Below are 23,346 nucleotides of genomic sequence, written 5' to 3'. Positions count from 1 at the left end.
GTTGGTTAGTGCTTGCCTGGCAACGCTCTAGTTGGTTACTAGCAAGGTCTATTTGGTGAAGTGCTTATTTGGTCTTGATAGTTGCCATTTAGGGGACCAGCATTCAAATTCACCAGCATTCAGCATTTTTAACAGCCGTGTGAGTGCAGCATTGTGCCGATTTTATGGGGTCAGCATGTGTGTCTTCAGTCATACCAGCCAGGGCTGTCTGCCCACTGCTTCTCTCTGATGTTTCAGACTACAAAGACCTGCAATCAAACGCTCCCTGCAATCATCCCTGATGAGCTGCTGTTTTTCCTTAAGACATGCTTGACCATTCTCTCCTTTTCTCTCACTTGCGCTCTTTTGCTCGTTCGCTATCTCTTTATTCCTCTTCAGCTCTCTCTTTTTGTAAATTCTGTAGCGTTTATTTATTCGCACATGCTACTATTAGGATTCCTCTGGAAAAGCATGTAATGGGTATTTTGGATGGTGTTTTGCAAGCAGTGAGTAGAAACAGATCTCTTGGCTCTGCTATCAGCATAGGTGGAGTTTCACATTCGTGTTTGGGCAGGTGAGCAAAAGTCACATGAGAAATATATTACGCCATGAAAATGTGGATCTACACAGAGTTTTTAATGCACTAAATACAATACGTGCATTTACATAAGAATCACAATTAATAGAAAAAGTGTTCATTTAAGAAACTTAAATTTTTAAGATAATAATCAGATGTTGTGGCACCTTCCGTAAACAAGGCATTAAACTTTTTTAGCATTATTGTACACCCCCACACACATTTTTGCATGTTCCCAGAGGCAGTCTTAGGCATAGAGGCATAGGCGGCTGCTTGGGGCCCCCTACCAGCGGTCATATTATGGGGGCCCCTAACCAACCTAAAAAATAAATAAATAAACCCTTATCATCATGAACACTTCAAACATTACTACAGAAAAAAATTTGTTTAACCCTTATGTTATGTTGGGGATGTTTTCGTCCACTATTGGGTGCTGTTTAATTTGGCCACAACTTTCTCTGTGTTTCAGCAAATGGAATGATTTTTGGTGACACATATTTAGGGAAAATGTTTTTTAAAAAAAATCAAAAACTCAACAATACACTGTGGGCAAATTCACAACCCTTTCGTTATGTTCGTGATGAAAACATCCACTAAATTAAACTGCTGTAAAAATCAGATAAATATTTGGTTTCAAACTTTTTTGCATAAATCTGTTAATCAACCTCAGTCCTAATCAAAACTGCTAAATGTTTAATAAAAAAATCCAGGATTTTTATTTTTTAATTGCCAATGATTTTTCAAAAACTCACTCAAAACTGATTTGGGGAAATAACATTGTCTTTGATGCATTGTTAGTTTTTGTGCAGCATCAGATTTCATTTACTGTCCGTAGCTGTTTTTCCCGCATTGACTTTTCTCTATTGGGTTCCATCATGACTATTACAGTAGTTTGTGTAGTGCTACACTTTGTGTGTTCTCTGCTTTCCATCTTCATTTTGGAGTTAAAATATTTTTCGTTCTATTTTAAAGATCGGATAGGGGGCCCCATACATACCTTCGCATTGGGCCCCCAATTTGCTAAATCCGCCACTGCATGTTCCCATCATAGACTAGTGAAGGATAGTCCATTTTTCGCCATCATGTTGTATGATGCTATAATGTCTGTTGCTTTGCTGCTGAAATGTGATTCTTTATGCTTAATGGGCAACTTTTCAAATATACTTCCTACAATGCACTTTTGCCATTGGTAATAAGAGATATTCATGCATTGTAAGATTATGTAACCATTGATGTCTCCTCGAGCATGTATTTCACATGCTGAGCCAGTGGAACACATCTGTACCTCATCACAGTCACCTCAGACATGAACAAGCCCAAATCATGAGAGCTCTCCCGGTACTCATCAATGTGACATGGGCTGATGATGTCCTCAGCTCAACACAGCCATCTCGGTGCCTGCATTTGAGTCAAACATGTACCACGCCTGTTCCTATTACTTCATGTCAGACTGATGATGTCAGCTTTTCAAACATCTCTCTGTTAGACTGAAATGGAGAAAGGTTAACGTGTTGAAGAAAAAGCTACATTCACAGATGATTTCATTTAAGGAAACTCCTGTGGCTTTAATGATAGGGTGTAGGAACACGTGTGGGAATGCTTTATAAACCTTATCAGCTTGCCTTATGAATAGTCCATTCATGCATTTGGCAGACATTTTTCTCCAAAGTAACTTACAAGGTGTACGTTTCATTCAGCCTAATCTCTCGGGAATTCAATTGTGCAAGTTGGCTAATCTCTATGAATATGTAAAAAGTGAATTGTGTGATTATCATAAAAAAACAATAATGAAACTCCACCCAAAATCACATCAGCAAAAAGCAAATGGTATAAAAACGTAGTCTTACGAATTGATACAAATTACCACCTCATAAAATATGTATGAATTTCCATGATTTTTTTCAGTATGTGTGTTCCTCGATGTTCTACTGAATGAGCTACAGGAACACAGTGTACACTATTACATAGTAATAAGGTAACATAGTGTTCACTTGGCATTCCTTGAAAGGCAAGTACATTGGTGCCGGCTACAGTATAGTGAATAACCTCTAACTGGATATGCATTCAATCAAGTCATTTCCAAAGCATCCATCATCTGTCTGGCTTTATAGTCATATTTGGGGCGATTAGCAAATTTTTTTCTTTATACTGCAGAAGAAATCCTGAAACCCATTCTAAAAGTGAGTGGCACACTTTCCTAATGGTTGCTACATATTGTGCAAAATATAAAACTCAAGGCTTCAGCTGAGTACTTGAGTCATACCAGTGTGAAGTAGTCCTTGGCGTGCGGTACTAAGCTAAATGGCTTCTCAAAAGCTGACGTTGCTTAGAGACAGGAGTCAGCACATCATCAGCTCTGCATGATAACAGCATCTTTTGCAGCCTGGAGTCATGTATGGAATGCGACTGAACCGTTGACTGACACCTTTGGGCTTTGTGACAAGATCACTCATGCTTCTTGCAATTCCCAACACTATGTTGCCAGTGACGGGAAAAGGGAGGATCAGCTAAAATCTTCAATCTTGTTTATAAGCAAACTGATGAAATTAACAGCATCTCGTACTCTAGCCTGACTCCATTACCTAAATTGGATTAAGGCGGACAAAACAGTTTGACAGAAAAGATTAATAAGATAAAGAATGAGATGCCATGTTTATATATGACCGTAGCTTTTGGGTAAGAGTTAATTTTTAATTTGACTGAAAATCTTTGTATTAATATTTTCTTTTTTAATTTCTTTTGTGTTTTTTAATGAATAATATTATTTCATAAAGGTCCCGTTCTTCTGGTGTTTTTGAAGCTGTGATTGTGTATACAGTGCGCAATATTACATGTGTTCATGTTTCACGTGTAAAAAAATGCGGTATATTTTTCACACAATTTACTTATCTGTATAAGCCTACCGCCGTTTTCACTGTCCTCAAAACAGTCTGATGTCTTCCTTGTTCCATGAAGTCCCTCCTTCAGAAATACGTATCGAGTTCTGATTGTGTAGTTTGTTTAGTGTGTTGTGATTTGATAGCAGCTTAGCTTGCCGTAAGCTTAGCTGGCGACTGACGTATTTCTGTGGGTGGAGGTTGGTCAGAAAAACTGTTCTACTCATAGATATGTATAAAGGCTAGGGGCTCTATCTTGCACCCAGCGCAATTGACTTTGTCCGTGACGCATGTATCATTCGTATTTTGCCCCGGCGCACAGCGGGTTTTTCCCGTCACAGAAGCACGTCGGCAAACTAGGGAATGAACTTGCGCTCCCTGGGTGGTTCAGCGCAAAAAAAGAGGCGTGTTCCGGCGCAAACCATCCCTGATGCTATTTTGCAGTTTCAAAAAACAATTGCGCCACTGACCAGAAAAAACTAGTCTAAAGTCAGTGGCGCGTTGCGCGTGGTTCATTATGCTATTTTAAGGGCGCATGCTTGACCATAATGTATAGGGTGCACAACGCGCATACACTTTGCTTATCTAATCTACACAGATGCAACAGTTATTTTTGCAAATCATAAATTGTTACACTTAAAAATATTAATACACGAGATAAGGGGAATCATAGTGGTGAGCATTGTGGTGATAGTTTTTATTTATTCTCATGCAAATAACGATTAAAATATTTTCATAAGTTTGTTGTGTGGATGTATTACGTTTATTTTATGTAAATTATAATTAAAATGTTTTCATAAGAAACCTTAATGTATATGAACTTGATTTGTAAGAGTACTTTGGGGTTGGACCTTGCTTGCGTTTCTTGGGTCCGATTTCAAAGCCCCCAAACCCTTTCAGCGGTGAGGGTGGACGCAGCGATGTCCTCTGCTGGCGTCAAGTCCTGAGGCAGATCCACCTCCCGTTACACGTCGTGCCCGATTTATGCTGGCAAGCGTGGGATTCCCCCGTACAAGGACGTCGGTCTCCTCGGCTGTGAACCGCTCCTGGCGTGCGCCTGGTAAATCTGTCATAATAATAGCAACCCGCCATGGAACTTGCGCACTTGCGTTTAAAGGGAATGTTGGCTAGCGTTCTGATTGGTTTATTTGACGTTACGCCCAAACCACACCTATGAATAATGAACCTACTTCAGACCAACCCCTTATTGATTTGCGCCCGGCGCAAGAGTTATTTCTCACGCCGGGAAAATAGCAACAGCGCCCAAGATCCGCCCACAAACTCACTTGCGCGTTGCGCTTCGCACTTGCGTTTCAGATCGTTAAAATAGGGCCCTAGATGTCTTACGGCGGAGTTTCTAACGTCATCACCTGGCGGCCATCTTACCTCAGACAGCTCGCTCATCGTAACATTGTGTTTAATGGTGCCGATACTTTTAAAGGTCCAGTGTGTAAATTTTAGCGGCCTCTAGTGGTTAGGTTGTGAATTGCAACCAACGGCTTAGTCCACTGCTCACCCCTCGCTTTTGAAACACAGAGAAGCTACGGTAGCCGCCACCGGACAAATATGTCATCGTCTGAGACAACTTAGTAAAACAAATTGTCCTTTAAGGGCTTTTGTAGAAAAATGGCAGCACAAAATGGCGACTTCCATGTAAGGGGACCCTCGTTGTATGTAGATAAAAAGGTCTCATTCTAAGGTAATAAACACATAACGCTTAATTATGAAAGGTCTTTATTCACCCCTGATAATAAAGTTTTGTATATTATTTTGCATTTCTGTCAAAAGATCCTTCTAAATATTACACACTGCACCTTTAAATGACCATAACTTGCTCAATTTTCTACCGATTTTCGAACTGTTCGGTTTCTTACAAACGTTATTAACGTGGTTATAATTCTGGATGTTTTAACATGATTCATAAAAATTATTCATTAAGTATGTAGTGTCATAGGTACAACTCTGACGTTTATAACAAACCAAACCATTTGAAAATTGGTAGAAAATTTAGCAAGTTATGGTCATCTTAAAGTACATGCTCCATTAAACAAAATGCTACGAGTGAGCGATCGCCCTGTGGTAAGATGGCCGCCACGTGCGGTTTTTCCACTCAATTGGCCAGCAGCGCGGGCGAGACATCTAGCCTTTATACATATCTATGGTTCTACTGACATCATTAAAGCAGTAAGTAGAGGGCTTTAGTCCAAACCGGCCATTCACTGTAGGCTTTAAAAGGCGAATTCTGTTAAAGAAAAAATATTCTTTGTGAACTTTGAGCTTTATCATTTTACAGGTATTATTTATGCTATTATAGCAACATTACACACTAACTTGGGTTTAAAAATTGAGATCTGGAAGAACGTGACCTTTAAAGGTGCAATGTGGGACTTTTTGGAGGATCTCTTAAAGGCGGGGTGCATGATTTTTGAGGAAAACACTTTAAAAAAGGGAGTCGGGCAGAGTACCAAATCAGCCAATCAGAAGCCAATCAGCAGTAAGGGGCGTGTCTACTAACCAACATCGTTGTCTGGGTTGCGTATGTGTGGACGGGTCTATCAAATGAAGATCCAGATTCTATTGGGGTAGGGGCATGATTGTTTAGGTGATTTCAAATCACCCCGCCTTTAATAGAAATGCAATAAAACATACATAACTACTGTGTATTATCAGTGGTGTTGTATACAAACCTTACATTATAAACTGTAACATTGATGTCGTCGCATGTTTCTACACTAGCCCTAAATGGGCAAACTGTTTTAAAGAGTGAATTTCGTCTGTACATTGTCTCAGACGATGACATGTTTGTCCTGTTGCAGCTAATGTAGCTTCTCTTTGCATTTCGAAATCGAGGTTGGTTAAAATCTCACCGCTAGATGATGCAAAAAATAAACTTTGGACGTGTATACGTTCTGTGCCATCATAGATTGATTTTTCTAGGAATTTCATTGCAAGGCATTATAGGATTGCTTTGTGAACAGAGCACGCTTGTGATGCCCTTTTTGATATCTCGGCAGGTTATCAAACAGCTTGACAGCGGACAGGGGGAAAACAAGAACATTACCACTTAAAGATGTTAGCCTGATTATCTCGTGTTACATTGACTTTTATCTTTTCCTTCTTAGTGTTTGGGCACAACGTAAAGAGTAGCAACGATTTTGTTGGCCGCATCGTGATTGGTCAGTTCTCCACCGGCCCGCAGGAAACCATGCATTGGCGCCGCCTGCTGAGCTCCCATCGCACCCCAGTGGAACAGTGGCACAGCCTGCACTCACGTGCCGAGTGTGACCGCGTGTCACCGGCATCTCTTGAGGTCACATAATATTTACACAGGGTGTTGGGATGAAAAGAGGTGGAAATGAACTTTGTGTATTGACCTATAAGTTTCTACATAATGATGGGTTCCGCCTCAAGATTATTTGTGTTTGTGGACATCACAAAACGGGAGATGTAGGCTATAGTATTTTTCCATTATGATTACGAGCAGAAGCCTGCCGTCCATGCTTTCTTTTTATCACATTGATACTATCTTACACTGAGGCTCAATAATCCGATCATCACCTGAATCTCAGCTGCTGACTAGCTTCTGGCATCAGCTGTAATGTTGACCTAACCACTGGTCAGAGATGTAGTGTTTTAATAATCATATTGTGTCTTTTCTCAGACTTCAGTATGATTTGAAGTAGTAATCGCTCCTGTGGCAACACGGGTATTATTTTTATTTCCTCGTTTTGATTTTTTTAAAGTGAGATTTTACACCAAAGCTTGTATTTGTGACCCTGTGTCACTGTTCACGCACATTTGATTGTGTTTAAGTGTTCATGCGTGTGTGAATTAAGTAAACGTTTGCACTTACGGCAGCTCTGGTCTGTATCATCATGTTGAGATGCATTTGTGTTAACAGTGAACATGCCGTCACAGCTTGGGCAATATAGTACCATGCCAATAAGGTGCAGATATATACATTCCTTCCTCGCCCTTCATTTGTTGTTAAATGTTTCTGCCAAGTTCAGCCTGTTTACTGTATGATTGATGTGTTGGAGATGTGCTTTGTCTTTTCTTCAGTCTATACATTAAATAGTCACAAATAAGATAATGTGGTTGAAAATATGCATATATAGAATCTAAGTGCAATCGGAAACATTACTGTATCCTTAAACCTTCTTGTGTGATCTAAATGGCTGTTTCAGGTTAAATGTTAAATGTATGATTTTCTGCACATGTCAATGTTGATGTAGATGACAGTAAAATGACTATAAAGTAATAATAATACCAATAATGAAGCTTTGCCAGTGAAGATATTTCTTTATTTAGATTAAAAGTGCTCATAATAATATAATTATAGATTTATCTCTACAAACATATCTATATATATTTATAACTTAAATTGTGTACAGTGGATTGAACAAATGCATGTTGCAATAGAAGAAAAGATAAATAATAAGAAATGGAAATGAATAGGCTGAAAAAGCTGTTGACTTCACTGAAAAAAAAATTATTTAATCTTTTCACATTTGTGTCTTAATTTAATTCTAAGCCAAAACATTTAGTCTAATATTTCTTTGTCTGCTCTGAAATCTCTGAGAGTTTGTTACACTGCTGAATGCTGATATTTGTGTGTTAAAATTTAGAGCAGAATCCCTTTAAATGTCTTATTGACAGAGATTGTAATGTGTAAATCCTTCAGAGCGATGTCTTAAGTGATGTTCCAAAATGCATTAAAGTGAATTTTGTTACTGTCTTTTTGCTTTGTCCTCAGCTGTTATTGTAAATTGGTTTAATAATATCGAAAGTTTGATATAGTTTAATTACTCTGATTCTATTGCGTTAACATGCATATTTACAATAGCATAAAACATGCATAACATTTTCGTCAACCGCAGTGATGTACTTATTAAATCCCAGAAAAAATGTAAGGCTTGTTTTTGTATAAATGTTCCCACTAAGGGTTATGAGACGGAGAGATTAGTCACTTAATTGCTGTCTCCAACCAGAGGGAGCAGCTTAACCCCACTGTCCACATGAGTCCTGGCATTATGTCAAGCACATAATGATTAAAATTACTGTTTAAGATGACATTAACAAACTAGAATGTTCATCTAGGCATATTAAAAATACTTTATGCTAGACATTGGGTCATGAGCAAACTGTTCCCAACGTTCCATGGAGACCACGAAGACCTCAAAAGTGAGCTTATAATGTAAACTCTAAAGTTTTCTTATTGAACTCTACAAAAACAAATGATGGCAAGCTGCAAAGAAAGTATAGACATTTTGGATATTCTTGCATTACTTAGTGGCCAGTTTTGAGTTCATTTTGAATTGAGTTTTTAGAATGCATAAATGCAATTTGAATTTAAACAGGCACAATTAAAATAGACTGAAATCCAACAATTAATTCAACTGCACTATAAAAAGTGAAAGTTGGATCTACTTAAAAAAATACTTCAATTGGTAAAATATTTAATGTTTTTTAACTTAATTTTAAGTGAAGTTATTATGGGAATAAATGATCAAAAATAGTCACAATCAAAAACAACACGGCAAGGAGGGAAATTTTAATTCAGAATTTTGCCCAGCATGCAGTGATACAAATCTATATGCATAAGAGCTTTCTCAAAGGCGGTCTTACCATAGAGGCATAGGTAGGCGGCCGCCTGGGGCCCCCCACCAGCGGTCAAATTAGGGTGGCCCCCAACCAACCTAATAAATAGCCTACATAAATAAATAAAACCCTTATCATCAGCATTGTAAATTGTATTAATATTCTTAAGAAATACGTTGAAACTTTGAAATAGTAGTTAAAATGTCCAGTTCATGTTCTGTCACTAAACACTTACACCCCCTTCTTTCACAATGAAATGGACTAGTCCATAACGGTGCGTGCTGCGGCGCGAAAGATAAACACAAAGTGACACAGGGACTGGGAAAGTACATGAACAGAGACTTAAAGACAAATATAAACGCGAAAATGGGGCTTTGGTAAGTCAACCGGCTAGTAATAGCCCTTACATTGATAAAAATTATTTTGTGGTGAAGTAAATAATGTTACTACAGAAAAAAAAACTAATGTAACCCTACAGGGCTCCAGACTGCGAGTAAATAGTCGCATTTTGCGAGTATTTTCCCTGCCTATGACTATTTTTTATTAAATGTCGCACTGGCTGGACTGTGAAATTTAAATACAATTATATTAATATAATGCGCAGGCGATTAAGTCTGCGACGCATTCAGTCACTCTTCCTGTTGTTGCCCGCTCCCCCGCCTTTCTATCAGCTCAGGTGCATATCACCTCTCTAAACCCGTCTCTTTTGTCCACTTTCGACCGCTTCTGCCCTGATTGTTTTGAGGGGTGGTCTATGGAGACTGCGGGCGAGAGCCTCTGCTTTCGTTTTCGGGAGAAATGACGGGTTTAAAATAACGCGAACTAATATTATGTGATGTCAGAGTCCGGTGTTGTAATTAACGATGCTGCACAGTGTTTTTTTTTATGTGTATGTAAGAGCTTTCTCTGATATTTCAGCGCAGTTGATGAAATAATCTCCCCACAACCTCCACACGCTCGCAAAATGACACTAATAAAAGAGGCGGAGATCAGCTGCTTTAGTTTAATCAATGAAAGCCTAAAAATAGCGCTGTACACTGCGTATTCACGATAGAAGTCAGAAAAAACGTAATACATTGTGCTCACTCAGTACCTTAGATTACAAGTTCTGGCCAAATGATATCTTCAGAGTGCATGGAGACATTTTGTAGTGATTACAGCACAAGAATGTCATTTCTTTACTCAAGTCTGTGTTAAAGTAGCCTAAAGCTTTTACAACAAAGTAATAAAAAGTTGATTGTAAGTTTAATGGTTTACAATCAGGCAAATATATGTTAAAAATAATAAGTATGGTAAAGTAAAAAAATAATTAATGTATATAAAGTATACAATTATTTGTATTTGTAATTAATTTGTTAATGCATTAAACTTGTTTGGACTTAGGTTTTAATGAATTATTAATGCATTAAACATGTTTGGACTTAGTTTTAGTGTTTATTTTTTGTTTTTACACCACCCAGTGACTGGTGCCACCAAATTGAGGCAAGTGCAACCTCTCTCAAATGTTAGTTTGATTAGTAAAGATTAGTAACAACATTGGCTTTGATGCATTGCTAGTTTTTGTGCAGCATCAGATTTAAATTATTTCTCCCTCATTTACTGTTCGTGGCTGTTTTTGCCCCATTGACTTATTCTCTATTGGTTTGTGTAGTGCTGCACTTTGTGTGACCTCTGCTTTCCATCTTCATTTTGGAGTAAAAAATACCTTTGCCTAGGGCCCCCAATTTGCTAAATCCGCCACTGAGCTTTCTGGAGGAACAGAGATTTTCCAATCACTAATATAATCCATCGATAGAGAGAAAGCATGAAAGGTCATCTGCCAGACTGTGGTTAAGCTCTTTCTGTCATCTGAAGCTAAATCCCTACTCTTTCAAAATCTCACCTTCTAAGTCAGTAATAGATCAATGTGCACTGGGACAGCATTCTGAAAACCAGGCCAGATCCAGACTTAAAAAACAATACATGTACACAAACATAGACCTCCCTGTCTGAAAGATATACATTAGAGATAGTTCACCCAAAAATATGAAAATTCTCTCATCATTTATTCACTCACTCACATGTTGTTTTAAACCTGTATGACTACCCATTGACTTCTATAGATGGTTTCATCGGACGCACGTGATACACATCTGGATCCGAACCTTACTTCCGGTTTCGTTTTTTTAATGGTCTGACTAGTTGCTAAACTGATCTCGTGAACAAATGCCTCGTCGAAAAAAACAAATGTTTTGGTTTCCTAGGTAATCTATGTGTTGTTTTGTTTGCTTTTTATATAAATAAACTATGTTTAAAGAATTTGTTGTTATTTATTATTAGCGGAGTTTACCGGAAGTTACGTGCGGACCGCGACAGCGGCTTGTTTATGTTGTTACCGCTGAAACGGTCCATAGAAGGAAAAATAAATACTATGGAAGTCAATGGCTACCGTCAACTATGTGCTGCTCAAAATATCATTATCAAAGTAGTGCTGGGCAAAGATTAATCGTGATTAATCGCATACAAAATAAAAGTGATTTTTTGCATAATATATGAGTGTGTGCTGTGTGTAATTATAATGTATATTTAACAACACACACATATATTCATTTCGGAATTTTTATTAATATATATATATTTTTTATTTATATATCATATAGAATTGTCATGGTTCTGCCATCTTGTCCTTTATTTAATCTAGTCTTGTGGCAGAATCATGACAGACCCATGTTTTGTGTGGGTTCACGTGGTTTCAGTATAGAGGGTTTTCACCGACGTCACGTTCTGGGCGGTAACCCGGATGCGCGGCCATTGTGGAGGCACTCAGTGTAAAGAACTGAACGGAGTACAATGCAATATTATGCGCTTTGGATACTTTAAGTGAATGTAGACATGTCTAAACTACAGAAAACGCATCCAAGATGCAAAGGCATATAGGGAAGGACTTGGACCGCAAGAAAAGGCACGATATTTCGAGAAATTACAATTTATAGGCGGTGCAGATCCCTACGAGCTCCCTCTTCTAGGATCCGTGACGACCCGGCGATTCTTCCTTCAGTTGCATATCCCGATATAAGGTAGTGAACTACCTAGTTTTCATGCAGAGCCCATATGTCAATGTCAGCTTTATTTATATAGCAAATTTAAAATAGCCAGTGTCCTACCAAAGTGCTTTAATGTAAAATAAGCACAGTAAAAAATAAAAGCAATAATTGTTTTTACCATTTACTATTAAAAATATTATTATCATTACAATAGAAAATTTGTTATGAGCAATTAAGCACACTGGCATTAAGGCATTGCAGCGCAAATTTTATTTGTGTTTAAGTACATTTTGTGCATACACTAAAGTACATATTAAATACTCTTTAAATAAAGCACAACAAGTAGAAGCATAATTGTTTTATACTTTATGTAGTTCAATCATATTTCTAATACAATACTACTCTTTTTCCTGAGCTTTACCAACCACAAGCGCCGCTCCTCTGATCATTTCTTGCATTCCTTTCCCTTGTTTTTAATAACTTTTGGAAGTCGATAATAATCCAAATGTTTTTCTCAATATGTACTGTTGGTACCATCTCAAACACCGCAATAATTAACTATTTTCCTTGACGACGTTCGGCATATACATCAGTGTCTGCTCTGTTGTAATGCGGAGTGCCTCCAATATGGCGTCTTCCGCTCTGATGACGCGCCGTGAAAACCCTCTATTGGTTTACTTGACCACGTGTTCCCTGTGTCTTGTCTCTTTTTCCGCTCCCTTGTTGGCCTCCTCATTATTGTTTGATTTATATCACCTGTTCCCCTCTTGATTTGTTACCCTATTTAATCCTCTTGTATTCATTGTCCTGTGCTTGTGCATTGTTTCTGTGTTTTCCAGATACCTGTGAGTACGCTGTTTAAGAGTCAAGTCTAGTCTAGTCTAGTCTAGTCTAGTCTAGTCTAGTCTAGTCTAGTCTAGTCTAGTCTAGTCTAGTATAGTCTAGTGTTTATATGTCAAGTGTTTTGTCTAGTTAATTGTTTAGTGTATCCAGTTTAGTGTCAGAGTTTAGTCCAGTGTCCTGTCTAGTTTAGTGTTAAGTCTTCCTGTTTATATTGTTTTGCCCCCTCGTGGGTTTTGTTTTCTGTTTTGTACATAATAAAAGTCTTTTGTGTTTATACATCTGTCTGCATTTGGGTTCCTCATACAACTTCCTAACCGACTGCACAAGCCAATACAGAACCCAGCAGACAACCCATGTCGTCCCGCCAGGCGGCAGTCGGCTGACCTAGAACTTTGGTGGCAGTCGACTGCCGCCGACATGAAGATGGGCAGGGCCCCATTTCCTCCCCAGCAAGAGAGGACCCTGAGGGGGTATGCCCAGTATGTGGAAGCGAGGAGGGTTTTGTTGCCAGAGACCCTCCTCAACTCCTACTTTATCGCGGGTCTCAACGTCCCTCCTCCCTTGCCTGAACGGGAGGGCCTGATCCGCCGCCCGTTCCATGAGGTGGTGGACAAGTTGTGTCGGGAGGAGCTTCAGGTACCCACCAACTCTCTCCCCTACCCAGTGAGTCCTGGCTCACCCCCGTCGGCTCCCTTGTCTACCCCTACCACGCCCTGGAACCCTGCCTTGCCTCCTTTTGTTCCCCTTTCCCAGCCTGCATCCCCATCCAAGCCTGTTGCCTCCAAGCTCCCTACCAAGCCTGCCCGGACTCCTTGTCCCAAGCCCTCTACTACCCCTGAACCCAAGACCCCTTGCCCACCCAGCTCCACCCTACCTGGACTTCCTTTTGTGAACTCTGTTTTGCCTCCGCCCCCCCTCCCTTGTTTGTTGTTTTTATTGTGTCACCCCAACCCTCTTGTATTGTATTCTTGTCTCCCATTGATGTTATGTGTCATGTTTTCTTGGTGTCTGTCTATCTGTCAGTCTGTCTTGTCCCATGTCTAGTGTTCCCCTGGGGAGCGTCTGGAAGCCGCTCCTTTAGGGGGGGATTCTGTCATGGTTCTGCCATCTTGTCCTTTATTTAATCTAGTCTTGTGGCAGAATCATGACAGACCCATGTTTTGTGTGGGTTCACGTGGTTTCAGTATTGGTTTACTTGACCACGTGTTCCCTGTGTCTTGTCTCTTTTTCCGCTCCCTTGTTGGCCTCCTCATTATTGTTTGATTTATATCACCTGTTCCCCTCTTGATTTGTTACCTTATTAAATCCTCTTGTATTCATTGTCCTGTGCTTGTGCATTGTTTCTGTGTTTTCCAGATACCTGTGAGTACGCTGTTTAAGAGTCAAGTCTAGTCTAGTGTTTATATGTCAAGTGTTTTGTCTAGTTAATTGTTTAGTGTATCCAGTTTAGTGTCAGAGTTTAGTCCAGTGTCCTGTCTAGTTTAGTGTTAAGTCTTCCTGTTTATATTGTTTTGCCCCCTCGTGGGTTTTGTTTTCTGTTTTGTACATAATAAAAGTCTTTTGTGTTCATACATCTGTCTGCATTTGGGTTCCTCATACAACTTCCTAACAAGAATATATAAAAATATAGATAAATATATATACACATGTAAATGTTTCTTAAATTCATACATGAATGTGATTCATGATAATAATTACAAAAAAAAATCACTTTTATTTTGTATGCGATTAATCACGATTAATCTTTGCCCAGCACTACTTTGATAATGATATTTTGAGCAGCACATAGTTGACGGTACCCATTGACTTCCATAGTATTTCTTTTCCTTCTGTAGAAGTCAGTGGGTACAGTCAACTGTGTGGTTACTATCGTTTATGACAATATCGTATTTTGTGTTCAACAGAGAGTGAATAAATGATGCAATTTTCATTTTTGGGTGAACCGCATGTAAACAAGCCATTTCATAATAAGAAGGTTGTTAACATTTCATGAAATCCAGTGATCCAAAAGATGTCCTCATAGCATGAACAAGCATCTGTTGAAGGGTGGGGTTTCATATGCACTCAGTTCTTTTTAAAAACATCCAAAATCTCAGTGCTCTTTACAAAGTTTTTAGAAATCTGTTGGTGCATCTTACTCAAGGGCTGACTGGTACACAATCCATAAAAATAGCCCTAACATCAATATCAAAAATAAATGTGTAATCAACAATCCCTCTACAGAAAGAAATGTGTCATTTCATTTTTAAAAGATAAGAATGGAGGAATGTCTATGTGTCGTGACTCACTGGTCTAAACCCCTAAGCCCCAGAGGAACAGCACTATGGCAACAGCGTTGGGGGCAGGAAAACGAAGTGAAGTGCAGAGTGCAGCTGGAGAGAGACCATCATCATCATTGCAAGGATGAAGATGAGAGGACAAATGCTGTACTGTGATTTTGAAATGTTTTGGTGTCAGTGTTTACTATAAAGAACTGAATATACAATCTCAGATCTGGTGAAAGATTAATTTTCCAGTGTAGGGATCTTACAGACGAATGGAAAAGCCTTATCACAACTGTTGTCATTCCACGACCTTAGAGCTGTAAAAGATGGAAACAAAGTTAAAAAATTAAATTAAATATTTGTTTGGAAAGTCCTAAAACTGAAAACAATAAGATAAAGAAATTAAAAAGACATTATTGTAGTAATGAGTCATAAAGCTATATTAACTCTTTCATTGACAAATTAACTCGTGAATTAAGAGAAAACGCTTCCCTGCCAATGATGAGTTTTTCCAACAATTCATGTTTCCGCTATCATCCACCAGGTGGCTCTCTTACCCAACTTATGAAACCCGGAAGCCAACCCAGTCTCATGTAAAAACGTACCCTGACTACGTTGGTCCAATTTGCAAAACGTAGAGGGGTTACAATTAAGGCCCTTGAATTGTATGACTGTTACATTTTTTTCGCCTATTCTTTTAATGGTCCTTGAACAACCCGGAAGCAACTCTTTAAGTCAAACAATAAGAACTCTGTGTATGTTTTGATAATCGCTTTGAATCGGATCTCTATCAAAAGTTATTACAAAAATGCAATTATCTCAGCTTTTGCTCAAAATTTGGTGTTTTTGAAGAAACTCACCCACCGAGATGTGATAAAAAGAGAACAAATAAAGGTAGAATAAAAGTTTTTTTTTTTTGAAAACAGAGAATATGTTCTTTCATTTGATATATTGTATGTTAATATATTTAAAGTAGAACATTTTCTGGAAGGCATTAAACTTTTTTGAAAATTATAAAAAGCGCTGGCTGGCAACTTAAAAAAAAAAAAAACGCTGGCAGGGAAACAGTTAATAATTAGTGAAACAGTCCATTGAAAACTCACCACTGTTTTGTCTGTACCAGATCTCCACACAGTCCTCCTCCACAGGGATGCGATGAATGCCATCATCTGGCTGGTTTCCATCCCAGTAACTGTATTCATAAGGTGACCCATCTGTCCACTCCATAGTGCCCTCCTAAAAAAAACTCTGATTAAAGCTGTGTCCATAATCTCTATAATGCTGCCTTTGAAGGCATCAAGGCACTAATGTTTGGTTTACTTCCTGTCTCCTGAGAAATTTTTACCATCTTGTCCCACAATTATATGTGTGTGTGTGCGCGCGCGGGAATTGTGATTCTGGTTGAGTTTGAAAAAATAAAATGGCAGCCAAGAAAGCAACTAGAGCACCAATTTAGTGTAAATAAAGTTATATTTCAATGCTATATCTCACAAGAATTCTTACATATTTTACAAGTTGGCTAATTCGTATTAATTCATACAACCACATTCGTAAGTTTTTGTACGATTTGCCTTGACCCCTGCGGCAATAGGGTTAGGTGCAGGGTTAGGGGTCGTACGTTTTTGTACGATTAACTCCGTATGAATTCATACAAATTAGCTAACCCATAAAATACGCACAAATTCTCGTGAGATCAGGCTGTATATTTTTACTTTTTACACCTTTTGATTGCATTTCTAGCAAGAAATTAGTATTATAGTTTTCAAATATGGGATTAGTTATCACAAAGGCACTCTATGTTTATATTTCAAACAGTATTCCTATGAAGGCTGAACGAATGTGTTTCCCAGAGCTGCCTTCATGCCGCTGAAATCATTGCCTCATGAGGTGAAATCAGCTGCCTTCATTTTCGGACGCAGCCTAACAGTGCTTTCCCATTTAACTTCTCCTTGGCCTTTGACCTTGAGTTACCAAAGCCATTTTGCCCGGCATCAGTTCATTTGATCTAGAATCTCTGTGGAACTGCCAACAGCAAGTTTATTGACATTTTTCTTACAGATGAAAGAGTTCATCGTCCATAAATCATATACGTTTCAGACCACCACAACAGATTAAACATTACATTTTTCTATTATTAAATTATTGGTGAGAGGTTTGCCAGGTATATATTACATTTAAGTCAGTAGATTCATCAATTCAAATGTATGATGTTTTGAACAATCCAGTCATATTCACCTGTCTTCTATCGTGAAGTCCAATCCAAATATCTGTTGGTATTCCTGGTACACGGCTATTCACGAGATCATAGACAAACACGTTTTCTTCCCAGCTATGAGTATATGCAAAAAAATTAATTATAACCAAGTGCAGCAAAAATCTTCCAAATGATAAAGTGTTGAATAAGAATTTGCTGTCCAATTCCTGTTCCTAAAGGATTTGTACCTGTGGATGGAGGTGAGCTTGGCTGATTTGTGTCCATTGGAGAACTCTGCACAATATAGGTCAGCTTCAGCCCAGGTCCGGTTCAGTGGGAAAAAACGGTAACAGTAGCCTTCAAACTCAGTCCAGAATAATGGACATGTTACAGGCTGGTTTGAGTCTGATAGTTGTAGGGGCAGTGCTATAACAACATAATCATCAAAACACATTAAACACATTACGTTATTAAAAACATCATCTGTGTACTAACAAACTCAACAAAAATTTCTAAAGCTACGTAATGCTGTTAATATGAAATAATATGGACATTGCATTGTAGTAAGAGGTATAGATGTCTGAAAAGAGTTTTCTTTAAGTACAAAAAGCTATTTGTAGATAAAAAAGCAACTGAATTAAATATTTAACAGCATTAGTTACAATACTGTGACACCATAGTCTTAGGCCACCATCACCAGTTTTGTTGTTTTGGCAAAGTTTTAATGTCAATTCATATTTATTTTTCATTCTTTTTTAAGATACAAACAGAAAATACAGGAAACAAAATTAAAAACAAAACAATTTTCAGAACTAAATGTCTTTTTTAGGCATCAGTCAGTATTTAGTGTGACCTCTCTAAGTTGGCACTAAACACATCTTGAGCTTTTTTGAGGAGACTGAAGTCCTGAAGTCATTCGATTACAATTAGAAATTAGGATTTAATTTCATTTAGGTTTACGAGATCCTGCAGCTGCCTGCTATTGCTCAAGTGGAAGGGGAGTTTACCCTAAATACTTGACACTTCAGCTTATACTTTTGTTTTTAATTCTACATACACATTTCCTGTATTTTCTGGTTGTATTCTAATAAATAGAGAAATAATTATAAATGATCACTATAACATTGCAAAAACAACAAATCTAATGGTAGCATGGTGGCCTCAGTCTTTTGCACAGTACTGTATTTGTTTCCATTTTTTTACATTTTCATGTATGTTTGGTGTCTGATATCTTGTAAATTAATAAATGTGCACATAAAAAGGGAAAACATGTATAAGATTTATTAAATATGTTAGTTATTTTGCCAAGACATCAATGAGAAGAACCAAGATATCCCAAAAACGTCTACATTAGAGTTTTAGGAAATATCTCAACAATGTCACAAACTGAACTCGGTTTTGTTAAGTCTGCAACCAAAGTCATGATTACTGAAAATTTCAAGACAAACTCCAACATTTTCCATCAAACTGACCAAATCCAGATTATTTTACCTTTACAAACAATGATAATTTTACAGCTCCGTACTCTGTACTGTCTTTTAACAATTGCCTGATTTATTTCTATCTTTATAGGAAGCAGTTTTAGGAGAAACACCTGAGACTAAGTTGATACTTAAATAAAACACAACTGAGAACTTCATTCAATTTCCTGATCCTCTGTATGAAACACATCTGTCATTATGGTGTGCGTATATACTGTAAAAATAATTAGCTCAATTTACTAAAAAATATATTGCATCATTTTTGCGTCCCTCTTTTTAAATTCCAAGTTTCACATGGATTTTTAAGCAATTGCTTAAAATTTCATGTAAAACTTACTTTAAAAATTGCAATTGCTTAAACTGCTTAAAATTCCATATAAAACATACTTTAAAAAGTGGGTGCAAAAATTATGCACTATATATACATTTTTTAGTAAATCCAGCGTATTATTTTTTCAGTGTATATAAACTGGCAAAACTGGATAACTGGCAAATGACTCCTGTGCAATATAAAGACTTAAAGAGGTTATTTTAGAAACAAAGACGCTGCTAACCAGTTGAAAACCTTTGATGATCATGGCAAACCAGCTTTTGGTGTCTATTCTGTGTTCGAAAAAGCAAATTTAAGCAAGACAAAAGTACTAGCATGAGTTTGCATCAGTCTTTAGTTCAGATGGCACTCACCTTGGGTGATCTTGATGTTAGTTGAAGGCAGAGCCCACACTGAGAAACCAGTAAGCAGCAGAACTAAGCACAATTCCCAGCAGAGCATATTTAGTGCAAGAAAGATGAGATTAAGATATGATGTGTTTGTGTGTGTGTGTGTGCACCAAAAGACTGCATATAGTGTTGGGGATATTAGAGGGTGTGTAAGACTTTCTCAACCCCTTCCCTTTTGTTGGACTCTTCCTACTTGTCCAGAAAACTGACATCAGACCGCATGTGTTAGAGAGAGGGAGAGTGAGATATACTAGAGGTCAAACTTGTTATAATGAGGATATTTGTGTCATATGTAATGTTATTTTGGTTATGTTAATTAATGTTTTAAGAAACAAAAAAACTAAATTAATGTATAATACTAAAAGTATAATAAACTATACTAATTTTTCATAGATTTGAAACAGATCATGAAACGTTTTGTATTCACAACTGGCAAAATATTATAAGCACTATCTACAAAACATTATTAAATCCAAAGATCTATCATGTCAGCCTTCTTCACAGTATTGTTAATGGTAAACACCCACAATATTTATTCCAAGTAACCCAAATGTGAGCTCCATGTCCAAAATCCAGTGAGTTTAATGCAACATTAATAATTAGTTGGAAGGATTGTGTTTTCCATCTTGTCTGCAGGGTTATTGAACACCCACTTCACACTGCTTGCTTAGTTCCATTAGGCTCATCTGACACTGTCTTGCAGTTGATAGCACATCTGTTTTATCTTGAGGACTACACAACTCATGCTATTAAAGACCCCTAAGTCTCCTTATCTCTGTGAGACCTGTCGTCTGTAATAGCTAAGGGCCAGAGAGGAAGATCTTTCACTGAAGAAGACTTACATCAGTTTCTCTGACAGCGTTGTTGCTAAAAATGACTACTAACTGATGCCTCTTATCAGTCTTCTGTCTATTATTTTACTGTGTTTGTCAGTTTTGTCAACAAATAAACCTAATATAAACAGAAAAGTGTATTTGGACAGATTACTATATGCACTGTATTAAAATGGCTCTTTAAACACCATTTTATAGTGTTTAGTAATTCACTCCCTGGATCACTAAGCTTAAACGCAGCCAACAATGAGAGATTTCCAATGCATCATTGGGTGTACCCATGATCTATGTAAGGAAGATGAAGTTAGACATGTGAGTTAGCTAAAAATATCCCTTTTCAGTCTGGTATTGATTTTGAGTCAGTTCTAATAATTTCAGAAATCTCATGTGCTGACAGTATGAAACATTTCACCCACTGTTAAAGTGGTAGAGCTCAAAGATAAAACACCTTGCTTATACAACAATAAATTAACAGTCAAATTTTATTTGGTAAACCTTTAAATCTTTTACTTATTTCCTTATAATGGCTACATCCCTCAGGTGTATCTATTGCAGATGAGTACACATATGAGATATAAAACAGCTGTGACATTAAGCACTTCCTGTTCAACAGATGCACATATTGCTAACAATGTAAACATCTCCTTCTATCAAATGTACAATTTCATCAACCACTTTAAACCAGCAGGGGTCAGATAAGATCAGGGCAGAGAACCAAGAAACACATTTACAAACTGTGTTGTTCATTGTGCAATTTAAATAGGTGAATATCTGTAGTCCTGTTTTTTTGTCTGAATTGAGAAATACTGTAGCACACTGCAAGAACTTTATAAGCAGACAGATAATCTCTATAAAGCTCCATAGGTTACCAGCTGTTATTCGTGTGACCTTTCGTGTATGGCATCCTCTTTACTGCTACAGTGTTTATTGTGCATATTGTGCATATTGTTGCTTAGCAACTTACATGCATGCATTAGGGTGGGCAGGGGTTGGGCCCTGAACCATAGCATTATATTACAGCACTGCTGTAAAAGACAGAATTTGCTTTTCTCATTGGACCACCTCATATCATGTATATAGCATAATGGCTATTTAACATAACTGCAAGGGTCTTGGATATCCGTCATGAGAAAAATCTGGAGTTTAGACTGTTCATTTTATCCACCATGATGTATCAGCAATATATCTCAGTTCTATGCTGCCATCTTGTGGCACAATTATACAAGTGGGTGTGGTAAACAGAATGTGCAAAATCACTATTTGAGCATGAATAATAGCATCTGATGATATAGTAAACACATCCAGTGGCTCTTGAAATAAAATAATATATATATATATATATATATATATATATATATATATATATATATATATATATATATATATATATATATATATATATATATATATATATATATATATATATATATATTTACTTAGTAATTAATTTTGCTTTTAAAAAAATGAAACATTGAAGTTGGGTGGTCATGACAACTTCATCTCTTGACCTGAGGTAAATATTCAAATCCAATCACATTTTTTAGAAAATCTGTTAAAACATTGCAGATAATAAAACTGCAAAAACTGCATGTTGCAGTCTTATATTGTAGTAAATGTCCAAAGGAAAGATGGAGAGCTTGCAAAATGCATTTTTGTTGTCTCTAAGGGACTAAGATTCATCTTAGATGCATCTTCATATAAGATAAATCTTAATTAAACTACACTGAATGTATCTGCATCCCATTGTTTTCTTGCTCCCTGGTTCCACCTGCAGCTCTTCTTATTTTCTACACATCCCTGTTGTCACTAGGCAACAACACAGTCAGTGAATCTAAATCTATTCTAAAGCAACAGATGTTTCTATTTTTTGCTTCAAGTCAAATGAAATGTCACATTCATCCTTTTATTTTTGTTAAGCATAAATTGGTCATTTATTTTCTCATTATGCGGTTTTAGCTACAAGTGAAAAACAACTGCGTAGTAATTTTACCATCAACAATTGTGCATTTTACACCATGGGAAATGCATTTGTCTTAGCATCAGGTCTAATAACAATAGAACTGGAGTTATTTTTAGTCACCGATAGATGGCGCTGACGCTGTGCGAACTAGCCACCCCGCGCTCGAGCGAAGAGCAGAGATATAGATGGGAGGGTCAGGCCACTGCCGCTCTCATTTTCAAACACACACTCAGTCACTGTATTTCAAACCTGTGCATGGATATAAAGTGAAGGCTGAGATTAGGAGTTGCTTTCATCCCGTGTTAGACGGGTCATGCTGTCTTCGTAAAGGTAATGAGCCGCAAAGCCCTCGGGTCTCGGCTGAGCAGCGCCCACAAACTGCAGCGAAACTGGAATGACTGGCAGCCCAGGTCAGTAGCGCAATTCACGGTTGAAACCTCGCACTATAGACCGAGGCTTCAGCAAGGCCTTGGTCTAGTCTGTCCTTTTAATCGAATACAACATCGCTCAGTATCCACGTGAGGAGCATTTATTAATGACAGTTTGAAGCTGTTACGTTTAATTATACGTCTCGGCGTTGTTGTAGATCAAAAGTGTGTAAATCTTTCAAAAGTTGCCACGCGGTTAAACTGACAAGCGTCAAACGCTTGCGTTCTTTCCCTGTGTTAGCAAACGCTAGCACATGCTAACCTACAAATAATCGCTGAACACTGACGATATTTACAGTGTGGGTGTTAGTTTGTTATTTGGATTACATAAAATGAGCAGAAATGTTATCGGATTTGTTATCGGGATTTGTGTGTTTTTGGCGGACACGATAATGTGTCGTGGCATTCATTTATGGTGTTACGTTATGTGAGAACACACGCGTGTGGTCCACCAGCTATCTAAACATTAATGCGTTGTTTGACACCAAACAATTTTGGTGGTTTTGATGTACGATGTAAACTGTATACATACGGATAATACTAGTCTTATTAACGGAATGCCTTTTA

General features: G+C 37.7%; 3 protein-coding genes across 6 annotated transcripts in view; 2 read left to right on the top strand and 1 right to left on the bottom strand.

Moving 5' to 3' along the window:
- Positions 1–11,139, top strand: part of syt17 (synaptotagmin XVII) — a 32,682-nt gene extending 21,543 nt beyond the window's left edge. For both annotated transcript variants that reach the window (XM_065277999.2, XM_065278008.2), the window contains exon 8: positions 6,555–11,139. In XM_065277999.2, coding sequence (XP_065134071.1) covers positions 6,555–6,751 — 197 coding nt within the window. In that variant the 3' untranslated portion in view covers positions 6,752–11,139. The remainder of the gene's footprint in view (positions 1–6,554) is intronic.
- A 141-nt stretch (positions 11,140–11,280) lies between these two features.
- clec19a (C-type lectin domain containing 19A) lies at positions 11,281–19,698 on the bottom strand. The gene is made up of 5 exons (XM_065278019.2): positions 19,523–19,698; positions 17,606–17,783; positions 17,399–17,492; positions 16,267–16,399; positions 11,281–15,480 (listed from the first exon to the last, which is right to left on the bottom strand). The coding sequence occupies exons 1-5, from the start codon at positions 19,608–19,610 to the stop codon at positions 15,404–15,406; spliced, it is 570 nt and encodes a 189-aa protein (XP_065134091.1). The 5' UTR covers positions 19,611–19,698; the 3' UTR covers positions 11,281–15,403.
- A 2,815-nt stretch (positions 19,699–22,513) lies between these two features.
- Positions 22,514–23,346, top strand: part of smg1 (SMG1 nonsense mediated mRNA decay associated PI3K related kinase) — a 62,919-nt gene continuing 62,086 nt past the window's right edge. For all 3 annotated transcript variants that reach the window (XM_065278039.2, XM_065278047.2, XM_065278031.2), the window contains exon 1: positions 22,514–22,761. In XM_065278039.2, the coding sequence (XP_065134111.1) occupies positions 22,685–22,761 (77 nt within the window). In that variant the 5' untranslated portion in view covers positions 22,514–22,684. The remainder of the gene's footprint in view (positions 22,762–23,346) is intronic.

This window comes from Paramisgurnus dabryanus, chromosome 3 (genome assembly GCF_030506205.2).
Source record: "Paramisgurnus dabryanus chromosome 3, PD_genome_1.1, whole genome shotgun sequence".
Taxonomy (NCBI): Eukaryota; Metazoa; Chordata; class Actinopteri; order Cypriniformes; family Cobitidae; genus Paramisgurnus; species Paramisgurnus dabryanus.
Note: the sequence above shows the minus strand (reverse complement) of the source record. Positions and strands in the feature narration are given on the sequence as shown.

Bases quoted from the DNA above. Each gene is read 5' to 3' on its own strand.
- clec19a (XM_065278019.2), bottom strand. From the start codon at position 19,610: ATGCTCTGCTGGGAATTGTGCTTAGTTCTGCTGCTTACTGGTTTCTCA. The intron at 17,493-17,605 runs GTACAAATCCTT...ATATACTCATAG, and splicing joins AAGCTCACCTCCATCCACAG to CTGGGAAGAAAACGTGTTTG. The intron at 16,400-17,398 runs GTGAATATGACT...AGTTTTTTTTAG, and splicing joins GACTTCACGATAGAAGACAG to GAGGGCACTATGGAGTGGAC.